Here is a 19,688-nt window from a genome sequence, read left to right on the forward strand (position 1 = left end):
AAAAAATAACATGTTACTTCATTGGCCATGAAGATTTATAGGGATTGTTAGTCAAAAAATAAATCATCAAAGATGCACTGAAGCAAAAAAGGTTATACAGTGATATAATAATTCAATTTTCTCAAAGTAAAAAGGGTTCAGAGTTTCAGATGCAGTGACACAGGAGATCTTACAGGGTCCTGGGCGATGAGGTGTGTGTAGTCCTTAATGGACTCCAGTGCCAAGCTTTGGAGCTGGGAGTTCATGAGCGTGGCCACACAGTTGTAGAAAGACTGTAGTTGAGCAACACTAGTGTTGCTAGGGATCTGTTTGCGCTTATTACCAAGATAATAGATTTGCTGCACTTCTGGTATCCACCTGTTAGAAACAATCACAGTTGCATTGTTTTTGCATGGTACAGTCCGCTGAGCTTAAGATGACTGTCAAGTTATTGTCCTTTTCCATAAAAATTCAAGAGATAGCTTGGATTAATGGGGTCTAGAGTTGTCAAAAGTACCGACTTCGGAAATTTCATTGTGTTCACGGCTCATCGGATATGTCTGTGATTGGCTTCAATTATCAACGCTTCAAAAATAAATAGTCTTCAATGACGCTCTTCATCGAAGGCTTACATATATGCACATGGTAGTGTTTGAAAGCAGGCGTCTGACGTGGAACAGTCCGCAGATAGATGCCTGCTTTCAAACGCTCCCGCTCCTGCTTTCAAAACGCTAAAAAAATTCAAACACTTCCGTGTGCTTTCAAATGCTCCTGTGCATTGATCATTGTAGCTAATCACAGACATATCCGATGAGCGCACAATGGCCAATCAGAGGTGTTTACGAATCTGCTCAACAGTGCTCAAAGCATCACATTTTTTAAATTTCAGTACCGAAGTTGGTACTTTTGACAACACTAATGTGGTCAATGATGAATTTACAAGCATATAAAAACAGAAAAGAGTGCTTACTTTTTGAGAAGAATGCCTATGGCATTTTCAATGTGTTTGTTGACTAAATGCTGAAAGGTGGACAATTCCACAGACTCCTGCTCATTGTGGAAGACCTCCACATCAATAAGGCGCAACTTCCTGCAGAAGGGAACAAGACAATGTGGACATTATGGAAAAGGAGGGGAGAACAGAGGCAACCACAATAATGGAACTGAGAGTAACATCTCTGTGACATCAACCATGGCCCTTGTGAAAACAAAGTGTGCCTTAAGGTGCAATGTGTAAAATTTCGGAGGATCTATTGACAGAAATGCAAATATACATAACTATGTTTTCAGTGGTGTATAAGGACCTTACATAATGAACCGTTATGTTTTTATTACCTTAGAATGAGCCATTTATATCTACATACACCACGGGTCCCCCCTCCATGTCAAGTCGTCATTTTGTGTCGGCATGTTTCTACAGCAGCCCTAAACGGACAAACACTCTACAGAGCGTGTTTCATCACTATGTTGTTCTTCTTCTAATTCGTTTGTGTTTTTAGAGGCAGCTTGCATCATCACTATGTTGAATATGCACACAGAAGTAGCAGTAGTAGTAGTCGTCTGGTTTATTAGAATCAGAGGCCGTTCTTTGTTAAAAGTAAGAAGAAACCTCATTGCTTGACTGGCTAACGCACTCTCTGCTGTCTCAGAAAATGACATCTTTGACTTGTGTCGGCCAGACGGCCACCATAGCTTCTCTATTTTGCTTTGAAAGGGAGGGGTGAGCTGCCATTGGTTGCAGCTCGCAACCTCACCAGTAGATGTCGCTAAATTTTACAAACTGCACCTTTAAAGTATTGAATGTATACTTTCAATACTTTAAAGGGTTAATTTACCCAAAATTAAAATTCTGTCATAAATTACTCACCCTTAATACATTTTGATGAAATCCAAGAGCACTCTGACTCCTCAATAGACAGTAATTTAATTACCACTGTCAAGTTCCAGAAACATTGTTAAAACAGTCGACGTGACTGCAGTGGTTCAACCTTAATTTTATGAAGCGACGAGAATACTTTTTGTGCCCAAAAACAAAACAAAAATAACAAGTTTATTCAATAATCTCTTCTCTTCCCTGTCATTCTCCTTATGCAGTTGACGCAGTAAGCACAGTGATGGATTCTGTGTTTACGTCCGAATGCTGGCTCAGTATTGGCCAAAGCTGTACACGTGAGCAGCATTACACATGCGTGTGATGCTGAAGCAGGAGCCGGCCAATAATGAGTCTGCGTTCTGGCGTAGTACACGGAAGCCTGCGCTGTGCTTACTGTGTCAGCTGCGTAAGGAAAATGACAGGTTTGGGTTTGGAACAACATAATTAGATTTAGTATTTTAAAGAGTTGCTTTAAAGTACATTTTAAATCATACTGTTTTAATAATAAAGTGCAATAGAGTTAGAAAAAAATTACTTCAGACTTATATTCTAGTATATTCCAGCACTTAAAGTATATTCTTTTCAAGTATATTATTTCTGTAACTCTTAAAGTATACTGAAGTATACGGGATTCATTGCCACAATGCAAGTTCAACACATTCAACGTTCTGACATTTTCAAGTCTTGTAGTGTCTTCATGGTCATTTGACACTTACTTGAAAGACACTTGCCACAGATCCAGTACTGCTAGCATAATGGGATTGATTGAGTGAAGCTGGTTTCTCATTCTTTTCTGGGCCTGAAGAAATGATTTTTTCCATGGCTTTGGAATAACTTCCAGTCTGCAAGAAAAAAAAGGAAAAGAAAAAACTTGTATTTAATACACAATGATTGACAGAATATTAAGGTGATTTTACATATGTTTATTTTCTACAGTGAAGGTACTTTTCTATATTCCATCATTAACTATATTAAATAACATTAACATAACTCAAAAGGCTTTACATCATATGGGTAGAAGTGAAGGGGATAAGATAAAGTTTTAAAGTACTCATGCCACAGAAGTTTTTGTTATATCAACGTCAAATTATCATGTATCACAAATCAGATAATATAAGGCTGTATTTGAATTTACTAGAAAACAATTACTTTCATACTCATGAATCTGTATTATTTTAACAAATATACACTAACTAGAATAACTAGAATCCGTTATGGTCCATTTTATGTCTGTGATATTATTTTTGTCTTGTAAATTGTACCACTAAAAGGAATTTAGCAGGACTCACTCCTGTCTGTAGGGGGGAAGATCTATGGCTTTGAGCTCTTGATTCTCTCTGGGGTCCCGCAGAACAAAATCCACTACAATAGAGGAATTGAGAAAATAGAGGACAACAACACACACAATATTTGGTCAGGACAAACACTGTCATAGAATATGGTAAAAGGGGGTAGATTTTTTTTTTTTAAATGATTGTTCACTACAAATGACAAGAAAAAATATCTTGTAGAAATAAGCACCTAGACTAAACATCAGTGCCCGGTTGCATAAAGCACCTTAAGTTTTTCCCTTAAGTATGACACATAAGGCGTGATTTCCCCTTAACTAAGGGAATGACTTAAGGGTGTTGCATATAATCTCTTAAACTGTTCTCTTAGGTAAGACAGCATCCCAGGTTTTGTCGTTAAAAAGTTATACTGTTGCCATGGACACGTTATTTGTTAATACGTATCGTGGTAAGTTTTCACAGAAAACAACAAAATATGGATAAGGAAAACAAAAAAGAAAACCAAATATGAAAGAGACGAGAAACTCAAATTGATTGTTTACTCAAAATTGAGATTTCTGCTATCATTCACTCACCCTGACACATGTCGTTCCAAACCCATAAGACTTTCATTCATCTTTGGATAACAAATAAAGATATTTTTAATATTATCTCATCATTTATGTCCATTTATTGAAATAATGTGCGTGCAAGAACCAATGAGGTTTGTTTTTGCGTGTGATTCACGCACGTTTGCGCTTCCGTTGACCATATAAGATATGTTATAAGATATGTTATATTTCATCAATGTTTATGTGAATAAACCGCTAAAGTACAATTTGTACACGTTATACGACTTGGATTGAACCTGCTCTCTCCGTGTAAAACTTAAGGTGAAGTTTTACGAACCTTACGATATACTTAGGGAAATGAAGGTTAAGGGGCTTTATGCAACATTTACGCATTACTTAAGTGAAAAATATATACTTAAGGGAAATTCTTAGGGTTTATGACGTTTCACCTAAAGAAACCCTTAAGTAACACTTAACGGTTATTTTCTGCAACACCCTTAAGTTTAAGGGAAACATAAGGGCGATCTTGAGGGAAAATTACACTTAAGGTGCTTTATGCAACCGGGCACAGATCTGAATTAGGTGAAAAAGTTTTAGACCACCGAAATATTTGATGCAATCGTGTCTACATGCCAGATCTGCCAAACAGAAGACTGTACCAATGGCTTTTTTGATGCTCAGCAGATAGTCTTCTCTTATCTCATCTGAGACAGCCTCAATGGTTCTGCTCAAACTTTTCAGGTGCTCTGGGACTAAAGCAAGAACATTCTCAAGCCAGGAGTCCTCCATGGCTGCCACATCCTCTGTGCCTATCCCATTGCGGATGTAATAGTAGTACCTCTGAAAGACATAAGACAAGACACAATGTTTGTGACCAAACAGCATGATGACATACTGTATTTTTAATTGCACAGAAGTTATTACCTTTTATTCTGGAAATGAATCTGGAGATAAAAGGCCATTCCTTACCAAAATGTCCTTCTCTGCAGCAGTAGGTGATCCTGAAGTGGATGGGGTGCTGTCTTCTGTGATGGGTGCAGTAGTGGCATCTTCACGCTGCCTGAAATCATATTGTTCTTTTAGTGATTATATGTGACAGGTGCAATTTGTCATCAAGAACTCATCTTTATGGAAATCAAACCCACATAATAATGCTGACAAGAGCACTGCGAAACTGCTCACGATCCCTCTTGGGTTGGTCACTGCCACGATGCTTGTATGATACTCTTGAAATCCCTCCATATTTGGTCCGTACATGTTGCGGACCTCGATGACGAGTCTGACTCCATTGCACCCCTGCTCCTTGCACGTCTCCTAAAGGGAATTTGGAAGTATGTTCACACCGATAATATAATCTGGGTTGCAAATCAAAATATATTGTATTTCTTACTGGAGAGCAAAGACCCAAGGGGGTCTTCCTGAGCTGGTCCCTGAAGTCTAAAGCTTGGGCTTGCTTCATGCCACTGAGGTTTTGCTTGAACCTGAAAATCACAAGCCATCAATACTGTTGTAGAATGAGAAGACATAATCTTGATTAAAAGAGGTTTGGTGGATCAGTGCCAAGCTTTACCTTCTGTATCTGTGGTAAAAGACTCACAGATTTCTCTGGTTTCTTTGGGGGGTTCCTTTTTCCAAGTGACCCCTGGAAGATGTTTAGTGTTATTATTATTATTATTCCGAAATTGTGCAGTTAGCAATTAATAGCGTATCACAACACTCAGACTGAGTGATTGTCATCTTGAGATAAGTTATTTAAGAGAACGTAAACAAAATCTATAGCACGAAATAAAACTTCACTTTTTACTCACCGGCATCTCCATGTTCTGCACTTTGGGTCTTTACATTTAATAAATTGGTCGTTTTCACTTTTTAATATGAAGCAGCTTTGAGAACGCCGTATCTTGCAGATGTCAACACATCTGTAAGAGGACAGTTTAGCAAATGTACGTAAAAACGCAGCTAGTCACCTGTCCAACGGTCTGCAGTCTACGCAATAGCTTAAACACAATCATTTATTTGGAAATATATAAGTTATTGTTGAGTTTAGTTTAAAAAGTTGTTTTAAGCTGTTACCAGTGTTTGTTTGGTGACTTATCCGCTTGTGAATGTGTCTTGGCGTTGCCAGCACGGTAACCAAGGAAGCGCGAGTCCAAGCGGAATGGGTTCTGATTGGTTTACATTTGATGTAAGGCGACAGTGCCCGCCCCCAGCACGCGCACAAAGCATTTTGCTTTATTTTTTTTTTTTTTGCTTCGTTCCGTTAACATTTTATAGCCGGTTCATTGTTGGTGAAGTACTAGAAATACAGTTTTTCCTTAGCAAAAAAAAAAAAAAACAGTGAAACAGTGAAACAGTTATATTTGAGCTAAGGAGAATCACTCGGCCGCAAGAGATTCCATTGTGGTCAGTCAAAAAAGCAACAAGTGCATGCGAGCAAAGATAACAACAGAAAGTAAAGTTAACGACTTTGTAAACTTGTTAGTAAGTAGCCTACTGTAAGTTAAGCAACATTTCATTTAAGCCACAAATGTGGCTAATGGCTATATACATACTATAACATTATATACTATATAGTACAGTCTCATTAGAAAAGGGCTGATGATGGTGTGCTGATATTTTAGACACAAAGGTTAAAATAAATTAAATTGAAGAATCTCGGAACTAACAATATATTGTATTATGAAACTATCACATTAAACATGAGTTCTCAATGTACTATTAAAATTGATTTTTTTCTACAATTTTTATTGTACATATCTGATATAGCATTGTATTAGCAGCAATTTCATTCACTGTTTTGTTTCTTTATGCTTTATTAAAAAAAAAAAAAAAAAAGGTCCCCCCAGTGTTCAAGACGGTTACGGCCTTGATAAAACCCACATATATATTCCAGAATTCCAGGAAAAGAATTTAATATGCATACATTATACATGTGCCTTTCATATTAGTTCAGTTATAATCCTGCAATAATAAGTCAACAAGTGCCAGTGTTACACCAGCTACAAAATACCATTACCTCAGCTGGACATATTTTAACCCTAACTGACACAGGGATGGTAGGATGTAAAGGTTCTTCTTCATTCAGTCCTTCCTCAATTTCAAATGCCCAGTCACTCAATCAAAAACAAACAAAAAAAACAACACTTAAATCCTGAAGGACAGGGAGTACAGTCTAGACTAGAGGATGGAGAGTGATAAGTGAAATAAACTATTGACAAGCATGAGATGTCGGAAATGAAGGGACATGATGGGGAAAAAAGGAAAAAGACACAGTTTCATTAACCCCTCACCGCGACTGAGTGCCATCAATCACAGTCAACATTACAGTGCTCTGACATCAGACCCCTGCTGCTCTTTCATCAGTACATGATGAGCATCTCTCCAGAAGAAACCCATCTCTCTGAGGCCATCACACACTGCATGAGGCTGTTTATGTGTGTGCTTGACTTTAACAGATACTTTTTTTTGTCCCAAGCGTGAGGCCCAGTTGAGGGCCCCTTGGTCCGTTCACTGCAGGGCCCAGTACGGTTGTACCAGTTGCACTGCCCTGACTATGATGAGAATCTTCAAAATTTCCTGCTGCCATACACTGTAAAAAAAATCCTGTTGTTTCTACGGAAAAATACCAGCAGCTGTGGTTACCAGAACAATACTGTAAAAATGACATCAAACCGTAAACATACTTACGGAGTTACATGTGAATTTTACATTTTAAATATGTATATTTAACATTGGATTTCAGTACACTGTAAAAAAAATCCCAGTAAAATTTACGGTAAAATAACATATTTCATTAACTTATATAATGTTAATTTACCAACCTAATGAAGTACTAATATCTGCTTTGTATCTTTATAATACACTGATAGTCACCAAACACAGTGGTGATAAGAGTCACATGATGAATCAAAGTTCATCACAAGCAGCTTTTCCACAAGCTGAGGAGGACAATACTAATATAAAAAAAGGTGCACACAGTGTCATTCACACACACACTAAACACCATCATGGTAACATGCATGAAATTTTAAAAATGCAATAAACATTAATTTAACAACATTAGATGTAACATAAAACCCTAATGTACATAACTGATTAGAAAAAAAATTAGAAAAACTAGGAAGAAACAGAGTTATTTCAACAAAAATATATCAAATGTGAAGTGTCACACAGGGAATTGTGGGAATGTCAATTTACGTTTTTTCACTGTAAATTTTACAATGAATTGTTATTTTTCACCGTAAAATTACATTAAATGTACCGTTAGATCTATTACAGTTATTCACTGTATATAGTACGGAAACTTTCTGTAAACCAATTAACAGTTTTTCACCGCAGCATTTTTACAGTCTTTTACTGTTAAAATCACGGTAATTTTTTACAGTGTAGACTGTAAAAAATGACAACGTGTCTCCACTTCCTTCCACTGTAGAAAAAGCCCTCTTTTTTAAAAATGGGTTTTAAAGGATTACAAATAGGGTCAGGGGATACATTAATTAAGCATATAAATAAATAAATAGGAGACAAAATCAAAAGAAAGAAAGTAAATATATTACAATTTTTACAAATATAAATTTTGCATCTTATTTTTCAATATTGTTTTAAGTATTGTTAAAATTCTGTTACTCTTAGAAATGAAAGTTCACCTGCTGCCTTAAAAATGTGAGTTAACTCAACTAAACATAAGTTAACTAAACTTGAAGATAACCTTTGTTTCAACTCATAAATAGTCAAGACAGTGCATTACTTTAAGTGTAATTTTTAACTTAAAGTAATGAGTTGTCTTGACTATTTTTGAGTTGAAACAAAGGTCATCTTCAAGTTGAGTTAACTCACATTTTTAAGGCAGCAGGTGAACTTTCATTCAAGTTTAACCATATATGTTTTACAATGTACAAAATATCACAATTATTATTTTTTTTTTTACAAAATAGTAATTGCAAGGGTATTTATAAATGAGTTTATGAAATTTCTTTGATTTTATTTGTGATATTTTTGAGAATGTTTCCACGTTTTACTTCACAACAGACCATCAACACACAACCATTCCAAAATGATATAGCAGATCTGAGGAATATAGGCCTCTTTCAAACAAAGCCCAAACACATTTATTATTATTCCTAATGGGGAGACAGAGAAACAGATTCGACTGAATGTAGAGAGAGCTGAGGACAGGTATTTTTAAGAAGTATTTTTAGACCAGAGGGGACAATATAAAACTACAGTATATATATATATAGTTGCATTTTATATTTAGAGAGAAAATCAGAATAGGTCTGAATAAGTCCTGCATGGTAAAAAAAAAAGAAAAAAGAAATCCGTATGGTAATTTTTCCTTGGACTCTTTAAGTCACCAGCAACTGTCAATATCGATGTCTCTTGTATAAGCTTCATTTCTTTTGAGCTAATGAGCTTTTCATACTGTCTGTGTTATCAGCTGTTTGTGGGTGTTGTAATTTTCGCAGACATACACCGCTGTAGCCTATGCTAACGTTAGCGCTGCACGCTTGTTTCTGAATACAGTACAGTCTTCCGATTGTTTTGTAAAGTATAAAGAATTTGAAATCAGCTATTAATATAATCGACATTTATATCGTTTAATAAAGTAGCAGTTTTAATGTAAGTCGTAAAAGAATACTAAAAATCAGATTCAAATGAAAAAGCAAATGTTGTAAAATCAGAGTATTTCTTACGATAAGAAAAAAAAACCAACAGTTTAAACAGTTTGATTAATATTTGAGGCATACGAAGAAATGGACTGAGAAGTCAGAAAGACTGCAGTGCAGTAGGTGACGTATGTCAGGATGGCCGAGCGGTCTAAGGCGCCAGACTCAAGGATCAAACCTTCCTGTGAAGCGGGGTTTCTGGTCTCCGAATGGAGGCGTGGGTTCGAATCCCACTTCTGACAATACTTTTCTGTTTAATTATTAGAGATAATAGGATGTTTGATTATGGACGGTGACACGCTAAATTTTTTACACTTGTTTCAGACTTTAAATCTTAAACACCTATACATTTGAAAAATAATATATTAATATTAAATAATATTATGATTAAACTATGATGATCTAAACAATGACTTAAACATAAAACATGTCAATATTTTAATGTTTGTGAAAAGGACTTATTGATATATTTCAGTCTGCCCTAGTTATTTATACCATGCCAATCAATTTGCCCCCATGTAAAGCTTTATAAAAAGTTAGTGTGCTTGTTTGCCAAGGAGACAACAGTGTCAAATTAGCAAGTCTGCCGTTTTATTTAAAAAATGTTAAAAATGTCATTTTTACTAAAGAATGTATTTAAATATATACATTAAAATATATACAACATTATTTGAGATGTGGTGGAAATTACCCTGTGGTGGAAATTAATTTCACAAAATTATAGAATAAACTACTGAGTGTGAAATGTGTTTTAGGAGATGTCATTTTTTAAAAGTCTGCAGGACCAAAAGTGCCCATATAACACCCAATACTAGAATGAAATATATAATATATATATATATTAACTCCAGGGGTCTTGTGTGAGAACATTTTGTATTTTGTCAGGGAAGAAGAATAAATGTGCACAGATGAATTTTAATGTCCAAATTTCAGCTGTGTGTTTTCAAATGTAAGTGATTCACATTTTCTGACATATTAATTAATCCTAATTCTGTGTAACCAATACAAATAAGAAAGAGCAGACATCAGACGGCACATATTATAAATATGAAAAGGCCATTCATCTGTGCTTTACACAATTACATATGTCAGCATATATCAAGTAGGCCTAAATGAACAGTTCAAAAACTCTGAAGACCTGGACGTTTGCATGCAGATTAAAAATGCAGCAAGAAGTAGATTTCATAAACCGATGTCTTCCTGAAGTTTCTTTCGTTTCTGGAGTCTGGCACATTTGGGACACGATTCATCACGAAAACACGAGATGTGGAAACAGGCTCTGCAATCTAAAAAAAAAAAAAAATCCAAGATAAGGCAACTGTCATTTTATGAAATACAGGAATGGCCTTATACCAGCTTTATACTATTGAGTTCTCCTCCTACACTAACTGCTAAAGCACTAACCCAAGGTGGACAGAAGCATTGTTTTAAAATGTTTCTTTTTTTTAAACAGTGTGTTGGAAAAGCTTTTAGTATGTTGATGTCTGACCTTGGCAGCGGGTGCAGGTGTCTCTCTGAAAAGGGAAAAGCACTTCCTTCCCATGACAGAACTCACAGATAAAACCTTTGGCCTGACACAGCTGAAGATTGTAAGAGAGACAGTGACTGTTGAGATATATATGTATAATAATAGTACATTTGTGTGTTGCACAGATATATATTGCTCTCTTAGACCACAACTGTGATCAATCATGCATAACAGATTTAAATTAATTGAGACGTCTAAATAATAGCAAGACAAACCTCACAAAGATCTATGTGAGCAACTGCAGACTGCTGCAAGGCTTTTGCAATGGTACAGAGCTGACCCTTTTTCACCCTGATAAGGTCTTCTATGGAAAAGAGGTGGAGTTCCTGCATCAGGTGAGCAGGAAGTTGTTTAAACTCATCAAGGACTCTGGTTAGAGAAACAGGTGTCAATAAAGAAAAACTACATACCCAGCTTTCTTAAAGAAACATCATATCCTAATTGTTTCAAGGCTATATGGCACTGCCAAAAATGTCCATTATGAATTCTCTGTACCAAAACTGGTCAGAAACAAAATGGTTAGAGAAGAGACAAATCACCCAGCTGATAGTCTGCATGTACTCAGAAGCTTTTTGATGGCTATTAGTTGCTCCTGTAGTTCCTAAAGCAAATGAGAGCACATGATTAATATCACGAGATAACTGCTCATGCTACCTGACTGGCCTAATACTACCACAGCAAAAGAAATACAGATACTCTACAAAAAGCTAATGAGAATTAAGGACAAAGAGCATCAAAACACGATGATTATTCAAATTTAAGTATTTTATATTTGTTTTATAGCTGATTTAATAAAATTTCTATATTACTGTTACAATATTACTGTTTTTCCTGTATTTTTGATCAAATAAATTCAGTCTGGGTGAGCATAAGAGATTCTTTCAAAAACTTTTGAACAGTAGTGTAATTAAAAATGTATCATATGTATAGAAAACAAATGTGTGTTATGCATAAACATTCTCACTGTCCCAGGAAAGAATGAAACACTCACTCTGAAACGCTGTAGCTCTTTGGCCTGGCTGTACAGGTTTTTGGCCACACCTGTAAGTTTGAAAAGTGGTTGCTGCCATATAGAGTCCAGTAACTGTCTGGAAAAATGGCAGACCGGATACCGTGCAAAATCCCAGTTATTCAGAACCCGACCTGGAATCACTGATTCCAAACCACCGTGGCAGCAATCGCAAAAGTATCTACCCAGGTAGTCACAATACCGCAGTTTCTTTATATACCCTTGGGATAGAGGAATAGTCAAGGTTTAATGTATAGGCCTGAAAGATTTGGACCACATGAATCTCATTAAGAGCAGCTTCTTTACTCACTGGGCTCGACTTCAGTACCACAACCGGCACACAGGAAGTGCTGGGAAGTGATGACGTCACTGCGTCTGAAAAACATATTTATATCAACACCTTTGTGAAAAAGAAATTCGCTTAATTGTATGGAATATGCATAAGTGTACTTCAAATCTTAAAAGTGAATATTTATAAAGTTGCAGGTAATATAATAATAGTAAGTGTACTTAAATAAAGTACATTTTCATTACTGTTTCTTAACATACTTAAATGATTTACTTACCTCCAAGTTGTTCCAAACCACATTTAAATCTTCTGCTGACAACAAAAGAAGTTATTTTGAAGAGTGTCAGTAGCCAAACAGTTGATGGGCCCCATTAACTTAACCATAGTGTTTTTTTTTTTTTTCTTCAAAATATATTCTTTTGCATTCAGCAGAAGATATAAATGCACACAGGTTTGGAACAAATTGAGGGTACAGTAATTATAACATAATTTTCATTTGTGGGTGAAGTTACCCTTTAAGTGCAGTTTTAATAAATGTACTTTGTAATCATTTAAATAAATAAATCACATGTAAAGTGCTTGATTTCATTTTAACTGTATAGTGTTATTCAGCATTACATTTCAAGTAAATATATTTTAAATGTACTAAATTAAAACTTCATCACTACATGTGTAATTACAAATATTTTTAAATGCATGACAAGTTACTAATTTAATCTTAAATTAGTAACTTGTTAAGTTACTTAAGTTACTAATTTAATTTAATCTTATTTCAAAGACAATATATTGTATTTAATATGAAACTTATAAAGATGTACTTACTGTAAGTCTTAATACAAAATATTTATTTTAATTGCAAATAACATGCAGGCAAGTGTCTTAAAACATTTCATTCACTTTGCACATAAGTATTCTTTTAAAGTGCACTGAAAAAAATAAATAAATCCATAAAATAACAGAAAAGTACTGGCAACTTATTACCTGGACATTATCCAGTAATTTTACAGACATTTCTGTTAACCCTAAAAAACAACTCAATGAAGTGCAAAATTCAAAATACAGGTAAAACACCTTTAAAAAATAAATACGGAAGATTCTGTTAAATTAATACAGTACTTTTTTTTTCTTTTTTTTTTTACAGATTTTTTTAGAGTGTTTATTATTTCATGAATGTATAAACTCTGTTATTGTGGATGTGGTGGTCTTGCTCACCTGTGTGTTGGCTGGACACAGAAGATGATTTGAAATTTGGGTGGAGCCCAGGTTAATGCTCCTCTCATTCTGGTCTTCTGCATGATCTCTTCAGTTATACTGATTCTGTCCTCTGCCATAATAGGGAAAGCGAGCTGCGGAAAAGACGGCCAGAAGTGATGAATTAAGCTATATGTATGTATGATTTATGTGTGTACAGTATGTGGCAGAGAAAGTGTGTGTGTGGCTGCACTTGTGTGTTCTCTGCATGAATGTGTGTGTGTGTTGTTTATACAAAACCATTCTCACTTCCTGCAGAGCAGAGTTGAGGTTGACAGGGTTTTGCAGTAGCTCAGAGGGGAACCACTGCTTCCTGAACTCTGAAACCAAATGATAGGCTAGATCTTCAGCAGAACACTGCATTCTGGAGCTCTGGAGACAACTGCAAATAAAACAATTCTGTCTGGAAATCATGCATAAAAATGTAAACATGATGATATGACCTTGTACGTGCAGAATTCAGTGCATACCTCTGAAATGAAGCCAGGGAGTATCTGTTTGAAGATAGTTGGGGGGCGCTGTCATCTGGCAAAGAAACAAATACACAATAATATTTTTCTTTAAATTTGCTTTAGAATATGAATTGTTTTTCTTTTAAAGGTGTTATAGAGGATATTTTCGACGACTGAGAAACCACTGTTACTATTGAGTTTTTGAAATGAGCACATGCATTTCGAGGGAACGCCTCCCAAAACTTGTGCACGAGTATTGGAACAATTTGTTTACCACCGGCATTCGCTGTGTCCTGTTAGTGGATTCATTATGTCGGACTCACCGCAGGTAACTCATAATCTGCAGTTGTTACTCCTGACAAAAACATTGCATGCGGCGCCTGTGGAGTGTGGAAAGTTACTGGAGCGCGCACGTCACAAGGAACGTAATGGCAGTGATTGACAAGCCAGAGGGCCAATCGTTTATGCGATGATCACGTAAACGATTGGCTGATGTTTTTAAGGCCCTACCTCATGCACAGATGATGTATATTGATATTATTCCTTAAATAAATAGTCTTTTGTCAGTTAGTAAAGACAGTTTCTGGTAATATTGCAAAAATGTATAAAACAAAACATCCTCTGTAGCATCTTTAAAACAAGTAAACAATCTGCATGGTGGGGTGACATACTTCAACATTATGTAATAGCTACAATTAAATCACACAAAATGATATTTGTTTATTTTTGTTTATTGCGATTATTTATTAATCTTGATTAATGTTAATTTCTTCTTATACTACTTATATTGCGATAATGATCAGCTTATTATACATTATCCTGCTTATTATAGCTACTCACCAAATAAATAAATATGTAGTAAATATGAAATTTAGATGAGTTTAAATTATTTTATAATCTTACTTAAGCTTCTGATAAGAAAAAATAGTACAATGTACAAAATAGTCAGTGCAGCAGTATTACAGTAAAATTAATTCTTAAAATTAAGTCTTCAGAGGTCATTTCCACTAGAACCAATAACTGAAACACAAGACGGTTCCAGTTGTGTTATGAAAAAAATAAGAGTAATATGAGAGACTATAGCACCAGTTAACATATTTTTAAGTCACTAGATTAATAAATGCAGTGAAAGTATTCTTCATTGTTAGTTCATGACACCTAATGCATGCACTAATGTTAACATTTAAACATTATTGTAAAATGTTACTTATAATTGTGGTGAAGTGAATAATTATTTCAGCAAACTAAAGTCTACAGAAGTAAATACTTAATGATGACCTGTTAGTTTTAAAGAGACCAGGTCAGCATTATCTGACCTCTGTCAGGACCACATTACATGCGGATGACACAGGACTTTATTGCAACACAATCCGTTCTTACCCTCAAACCCGCTGTCAAATGAAGAGATTGAGTCTGCTTTTGAAGTATTGTGTGTTTCACATCTGTCTTGATGAGGATGTGTGTTTTTTAACTGCTGCAGACACACAACCCATTTCACCGCCTCCAGAACTTCTAGTACCATATCCACAACTACAAAATGAGCATTTTCCTGAAGACAAACAATAAAATACACACTTTACTTTTGTAAAATTATAATATGAGAGTTCTCAAACAGAAGCAGGCTTTCAAAAAGGGCAAAAATCATCCAGAGGCTGTTAATAAACAATAATTTGAAGTTTTTTAATGACTTTACTTTTTTTTTTTTTTTCTGTGTTGTGTCTCAGGTCCTTTATCAAGTAATAGTAAATGAACAGCATATAGTCTTAAAAATGGCTTGCAAAAGTTATACACTCTATTTTTTAATTAAATTCAACCAAACTTTTTTTTATAGCATAACTACCTGGTCCAAACTGTAGATATCTTCAGTGCTGTGTTCATCAACACATGATCCACGTTTCTTAGCTCGGTCTGAGCTTCTCTGAGCAGATGCTGGTTGGATGTCAGAGCAGGCTCTTCTTTTAGTCTTTGACTGGAAACCCTCCTGTAACCGTCTAGAAACTAAAGACTGGCTGTGAAGCTTAGTGTCCTGAGAGACGTGTGAAATTCCTCTGCCATGATTACCTGTGAGGAACTCTGTCCGTCCTGAAGAGCCCTTGGGTGAACCACAGTGATCAATGTTTCTGTCTTTGTCTGAGGGACTAATTCTATGTGCACTTAAACAGTTGGATTTCATCATTGGAGAGATGGATAGTTCCCATTTTGGAGGTGTCAAAGACCGATCAGATTGTTTTTCTGTCTCTGTGTTATGTCTCTTGCGGGATATGACAGGGCTGCTCCGGGGTAGATGGTACTGTTCCTCGGGGTCGAGCAGGTCTGAATCCCATTCACTGACTGGAGTGTTACATTCGCACAGCTTCAGTCCACTTTCATCAATATCATCATCATGATCAGTGCTGTCACAATGATTCTCACTTAATTCAGAATTCGCTAACCAGTTAACAAAGCGCTGCTGTCTGATGATACTGCTGCTACTACCAGCATTTGCCTGGAGGAAGAGAGAGGGACAGTACAGGGAAAATAGTTTTTAGAATTCTTGAACTGTGTTTGTCCATACAGTGAAAGTCAATGAGGTCTGAAACAACACTGGACCCCCCACTGACTTTCATTGTATGGACAGAAATAGTAATTTTTCAAAATCTTCCATTTTCCTCAGAAGAAAGAAAGCCAGATTCAAAACTGCAGCAGTTTGTATTGAAGCATTACCCATGTTTCTCAATGATTCTGACCGACAGCTGAGAGTAAAAAGTCCTTAGACGCATGTTTGATTATGTGATATGTTATCTAGCAAAGAGATAAAAACCAGTAATACTCACCATATTTTGTTCGAGAAACTAAGAGAAAAGTTGTTGCTTTCGTTTATGATATGATCTGATTAGTCTCCGGCAGTTTCACTTCCTTGATCTGTAAATACAGTGTACTATTTCCTTAAAAAAGCAGAACAGTGTCTAACTTACTTGATTAGATGACTAATCTAACATGATAACCTGATTGTTTAAAATTTATTTAATATGTTTTTAACTAATAATTTGCTTGTTTTTTTAAATAAAATTTCATTAGGTGTGCTTGTAAAGTCAGTGTTTAAAGTCATTAGCCACAGACATAATTGTATATTTTTAACCTTAATCATAAATTATAATAAATTAAATATTTTCTGGAGTACAGACTCACTTTCAGAATGGTGTGCACAATGTTCTCCTTAAATCTGGTCTACTCATAAAAATGTTAAACTTTATTTCTAACATTTATGACCAAAATTTAAGCATGCAGCATCCAAAAATAATTAATATAGTGTGTGCTGCATAGTAAAATAATATTTTAATATATAATATTATAATATAACAGATCATAACACTCTCATTTTACTGTCTACTATTTATTTTTCTAATTATGAGTTACAGAATATTTAGAAAAATATAGCCTATATATATTTCTGAGGGTAAATAGAGAGCATGCATTTATTGTGTACTTAATACTATTTCATTTTGCATAAAAACCATGAATTCCCAAAAGGTGAGGGGTTTTATTATTATATAAGAATATCCATCTAGTAAACTTTTCTACTAAAGCGCCATCGGTATTTGCTGTTGCGATGAACGTACAGCAGATGGCGCTGTAGTAAAGGCCAGCAAACACGTTATTGGCACGAGCTCAGTTCCATAAAAAAACTGCGCAGACGCGTTATAGACAGTCAGATAGCGCACTAGGAGGAAATTCACCTACTGCTGTTGAGACCAGCACATTTTCTTTAGGATATACCGATCGCAGAGCCTTTCGACGAGCTTTTTTTCCCGACGGGGCGAATATGTCGACGCTGGGACCGGAGCCCCGTCCTCATTCCCAGCTGCCTTCTGCCGCATTACAGACGAACCTGAGCGGACTGGGCTCCAACACGAACCTGCCTCTCAACCGGGGCTTGGAGAGAGCTCTGGAGGATGCGGCGAACTCTGGATTTATGAACCTCAGCTCAAGAAAACTGAAAGAATTCCCTCGGACAGCGTCAAATTACGACCTAACGGATACGGTTGAAGCAGGTAACGTGAAGTGATGCTTTATTTGTGTTTAGCACGCTGTGCGCGCGCCTGCTCCGTCAGAACCGCTTAGAATAGTTTCAAACGGGAATGTTACCCAAAATGTGTTTTTGACCACTTATGTTTTGGGCCGTTTAAAACTTTCATTATACACATATTACTCAACAGAATGCCGATAAACCTCTCCGTCAGCATTCATATAAAATGTTACAGAGTATGTGGTTGGCGGACAGGACATTGTCCTGGGCCAGGATAAAGATGTGGGTCACTTTATTTCAGTTGTGTCCAGATGCATTACAAACGCCCAGCAAAGCTTTGAGGATGTGTGGGATGAAAGTAGAGGATGTTGTTATTTGTCGCGCGGGACTGTCCATATTAGACTTCATATGACCAGCTTGTCCACATACTGAGTAGGCTACTATGGAAATCCCCTTACACTTATGACTGAAGATTTCATTTCCATGTTTGGAGATGAGTGGAAAACACCATGCCTATGAAATGAAAATGAATGTATTTGTGGGTTATTATGATTTGAAACCAGAACTCTGAAGGCTGATGGTCATTGGATGTACAGGAATTAGGTTTTTTTCTCTTGTTTTGTATGGCGAAAATAATTAACTTGCAACATACTGACGTTATCAATGAGGACACACTTGTAAGGAAAAACTTGAGCTTCCCGAATTTAAAAAAAGAATGCTTTGATGCTTTAATGTCTACTGCTTTTTATGATGATGACAACAACTGGAGTGATGCATCTCCGCGAGGCGTATGACGTCAGTAGGGATCTTAGTGAGCCGAATCTTTTGAACTTCTTAAGCAAAATGATTCACTCAGATCTTTCTGTACATTTTCTTTGTGTATGGTGATGAATGAGGTGAATCTTTCACTTAACCGATTCGTTCACCATGAAACAAAAATCAATTCCTATTTCTGTTTATTGAATATTGCAGTATTTATTAATAATTATTTTTAGTGCAAATTAATAAAAAAAAAAATTAAATTCATGGGACTCCCTCCCACTTCTCTGTTGACGTGTCTACTGACGTGAGGGCGGGGCAATCTGTCACTCACATGAGATCACATAGGTAGGAAATGACAATGATTCAATGATCCAATCAAATACTCAAGTCCAAGTCCAAGTCCCCACCCTATTGCTTTTTTCGATAGTCCTTTACATTTGGATGCACTATAAAAAAAAATCAGTAGTTTTTACAAAATAATTTTGGCAGTTGTGGTTGCCAGAATAATTTGGTAAAAAATACAGAAAAACTATAAACACATTTACAGAACAAACTGTACTTTTTACAGTATAAAACTAATTTAAGAAAATTCAAAAATTCAACAGTGCACACTACTAAAATCTGTTTTGTACTTTTAACATATACTGACAACCACCATAATAATGCAGATGGTAAAAGAGAAAGCCACATGAAGAATCAGAGTTCATCACAAATAGCTTTTCCACAAGCTGAAGTGTATATACTAATATAAAGAAGGTGCAAAGAGTGATTCACGCAAACGCAAAACACCATCATGGTAACCCTCAAAACTTAAATAATGCAATAAACATTCATTAAACAACAGAAGATGTAACATAAAACCCTAATGTACATGACTGATAAAAAAACTATTAAGAAACATGATTATTTAAACAAAATACTTTCAAATCTGGAGAGTCACAGAGGAAATTGTGGGAACATAATTTTACAGATTTTGACTGTAAATTATACATTGTTTTTTTCTTTTTTACCTATAAAAATTGTAAAATTTACA

General features: G+C 35.7%; 3 protein-coding genes and 1 non-coding gene across 6 annotated transcripts in view; 2 read left to right on the plus strand and 2 right to left on the minus strand.

The window, feature by feature from the left end:
- The window catches only part of dnah7 (dynein, axonemal, heavy chain 7), a 78,189-nt gene extending 72,405 nt beyond the window's left edge, over positions 1-5,784 (minus strand). The window contains exons 1-11 of the mRNA XM_067408992.1: positions 5,766-5,784; positions 5,501-5,611; positions 5,263-5,334; positions 5,083-5,173; positions 4,838-5,003; positions 4,662-4,752; positions 4,352-4,532; positions 3,142-3,214; positions 2,569-2,694; positions 950-1,069; positions 174-357 (exon numbers count right to left, since the gene is read on the minus strand). Coding sequence (XP_067265093.1) covers positions 174-357; positions 950-1,069; positions 2,569-2,694; positions 3,142-3,214; positions 4,352-4,532; positions 4,662-4,752; positions 4,838-5,003; positions 5,083-5,173; positions 5,263-5,334; positions 5,501-5,512 — 1,116 coding nt within the window. The 5' untranslated portion in view covers positions 5,513-5,611; positions 5,766-5,784. The remainder of the gene's footprint in view (positions 1-173; positions 358-949; positions 1,070-2,568; positions 2,695-3,141; positions 3,215-4,351; positions 4,533-4,661; positions 4,753-4,837; positions 5,004-5,082; positions 5,174-5,262; positions 5,335-5,500; positions 5,612-5,765) is intronic.
- Positions 5,785-9,490: 3,706 nt separating this feature from the next.
- On the plus strand, positions 9,491-9,600 carry trnal-caa (transfer RNA leucine (anticodon CAA)). The gene is made up of 2 exons: positions 9,491-9,528; positions 9,555-9,600. It is a non-coding gene; the product is annotated as a tRNA-Leu (tRNA).
- Positions 9,601-10,044: 444 nt separating this feature from the next.
- rubcnl (rubicon like autophagy enhancer) lies at positions 10,045-17,739 on the minus strand. The gene is made up of 13 exons (XM_067410601.1): positions 17,608-17,739; positions 16,701-16,788; positions 15,728-16,372; positions 15,268-15,436; positions 13,906-13,960; positions 13,685-13,817; positions 13,397-13,530; positions 12,206-12,270; positions 11,878-12,116; positions 11,426-11,487; positions 11,102-11,255; positions 10,848-10,938; positions 10,045-10,644 (listed from the first exon to the last, which is right to left on the minus strand). The coding sequence occupies exons 2-13, from the start codon at positions 16,701-16,703 to the stop codon at positions 10,541-10,543; spliced, it is 1,854 nt and encodes a 617-aa protein (XP_067266702.1). The 5' UTR covers positions 16,704-16,788; positions 17,608-17,739; the 3' UTR covers positions 10,045-10,540.
- lrch1 (leucine-rich repeats and calponin homology (CH) domain containing 1) overlaps positions 17,517-19,688 on the plus strand; it is a 48,467-nt gene continuing 46,295 nt past the window's right edge. For 2 of the 3 annotated variants that reach the window (XM_067410598.1, XM_067410599.1), the window contains exon 1: positions 17,519-17,918. In XM_067410598.1, coding sequence (XP_067266699.1) covers positions 17,690-17,918 — 229 coding nt within the window. In that variant the 5' untranslated portion in view covers positions 17,519-17,689. Of the gene's footprint in view, positions 17,919-19,688 lie in introns of all 3 variants that reach the window. The other variant, XM_067410600.1, reaches the window with a different exon arrangement.

Source organism: Chanodichthys erythropterus, chromosome 14, assembly GCF_024489055.1.
Source record: "Chanodichthys erythropterus isolate Z2021 chromosome 14, ASM2448905v1, whole genome shotgun sequence".
Classification (NCBI taxonomy): Eukaryota; Metazoa; Chordata; class Actinopteri; order Cypriniformes; family Xenocyprididae; genus Chanodichthys; species Chanodichthys erythropterus.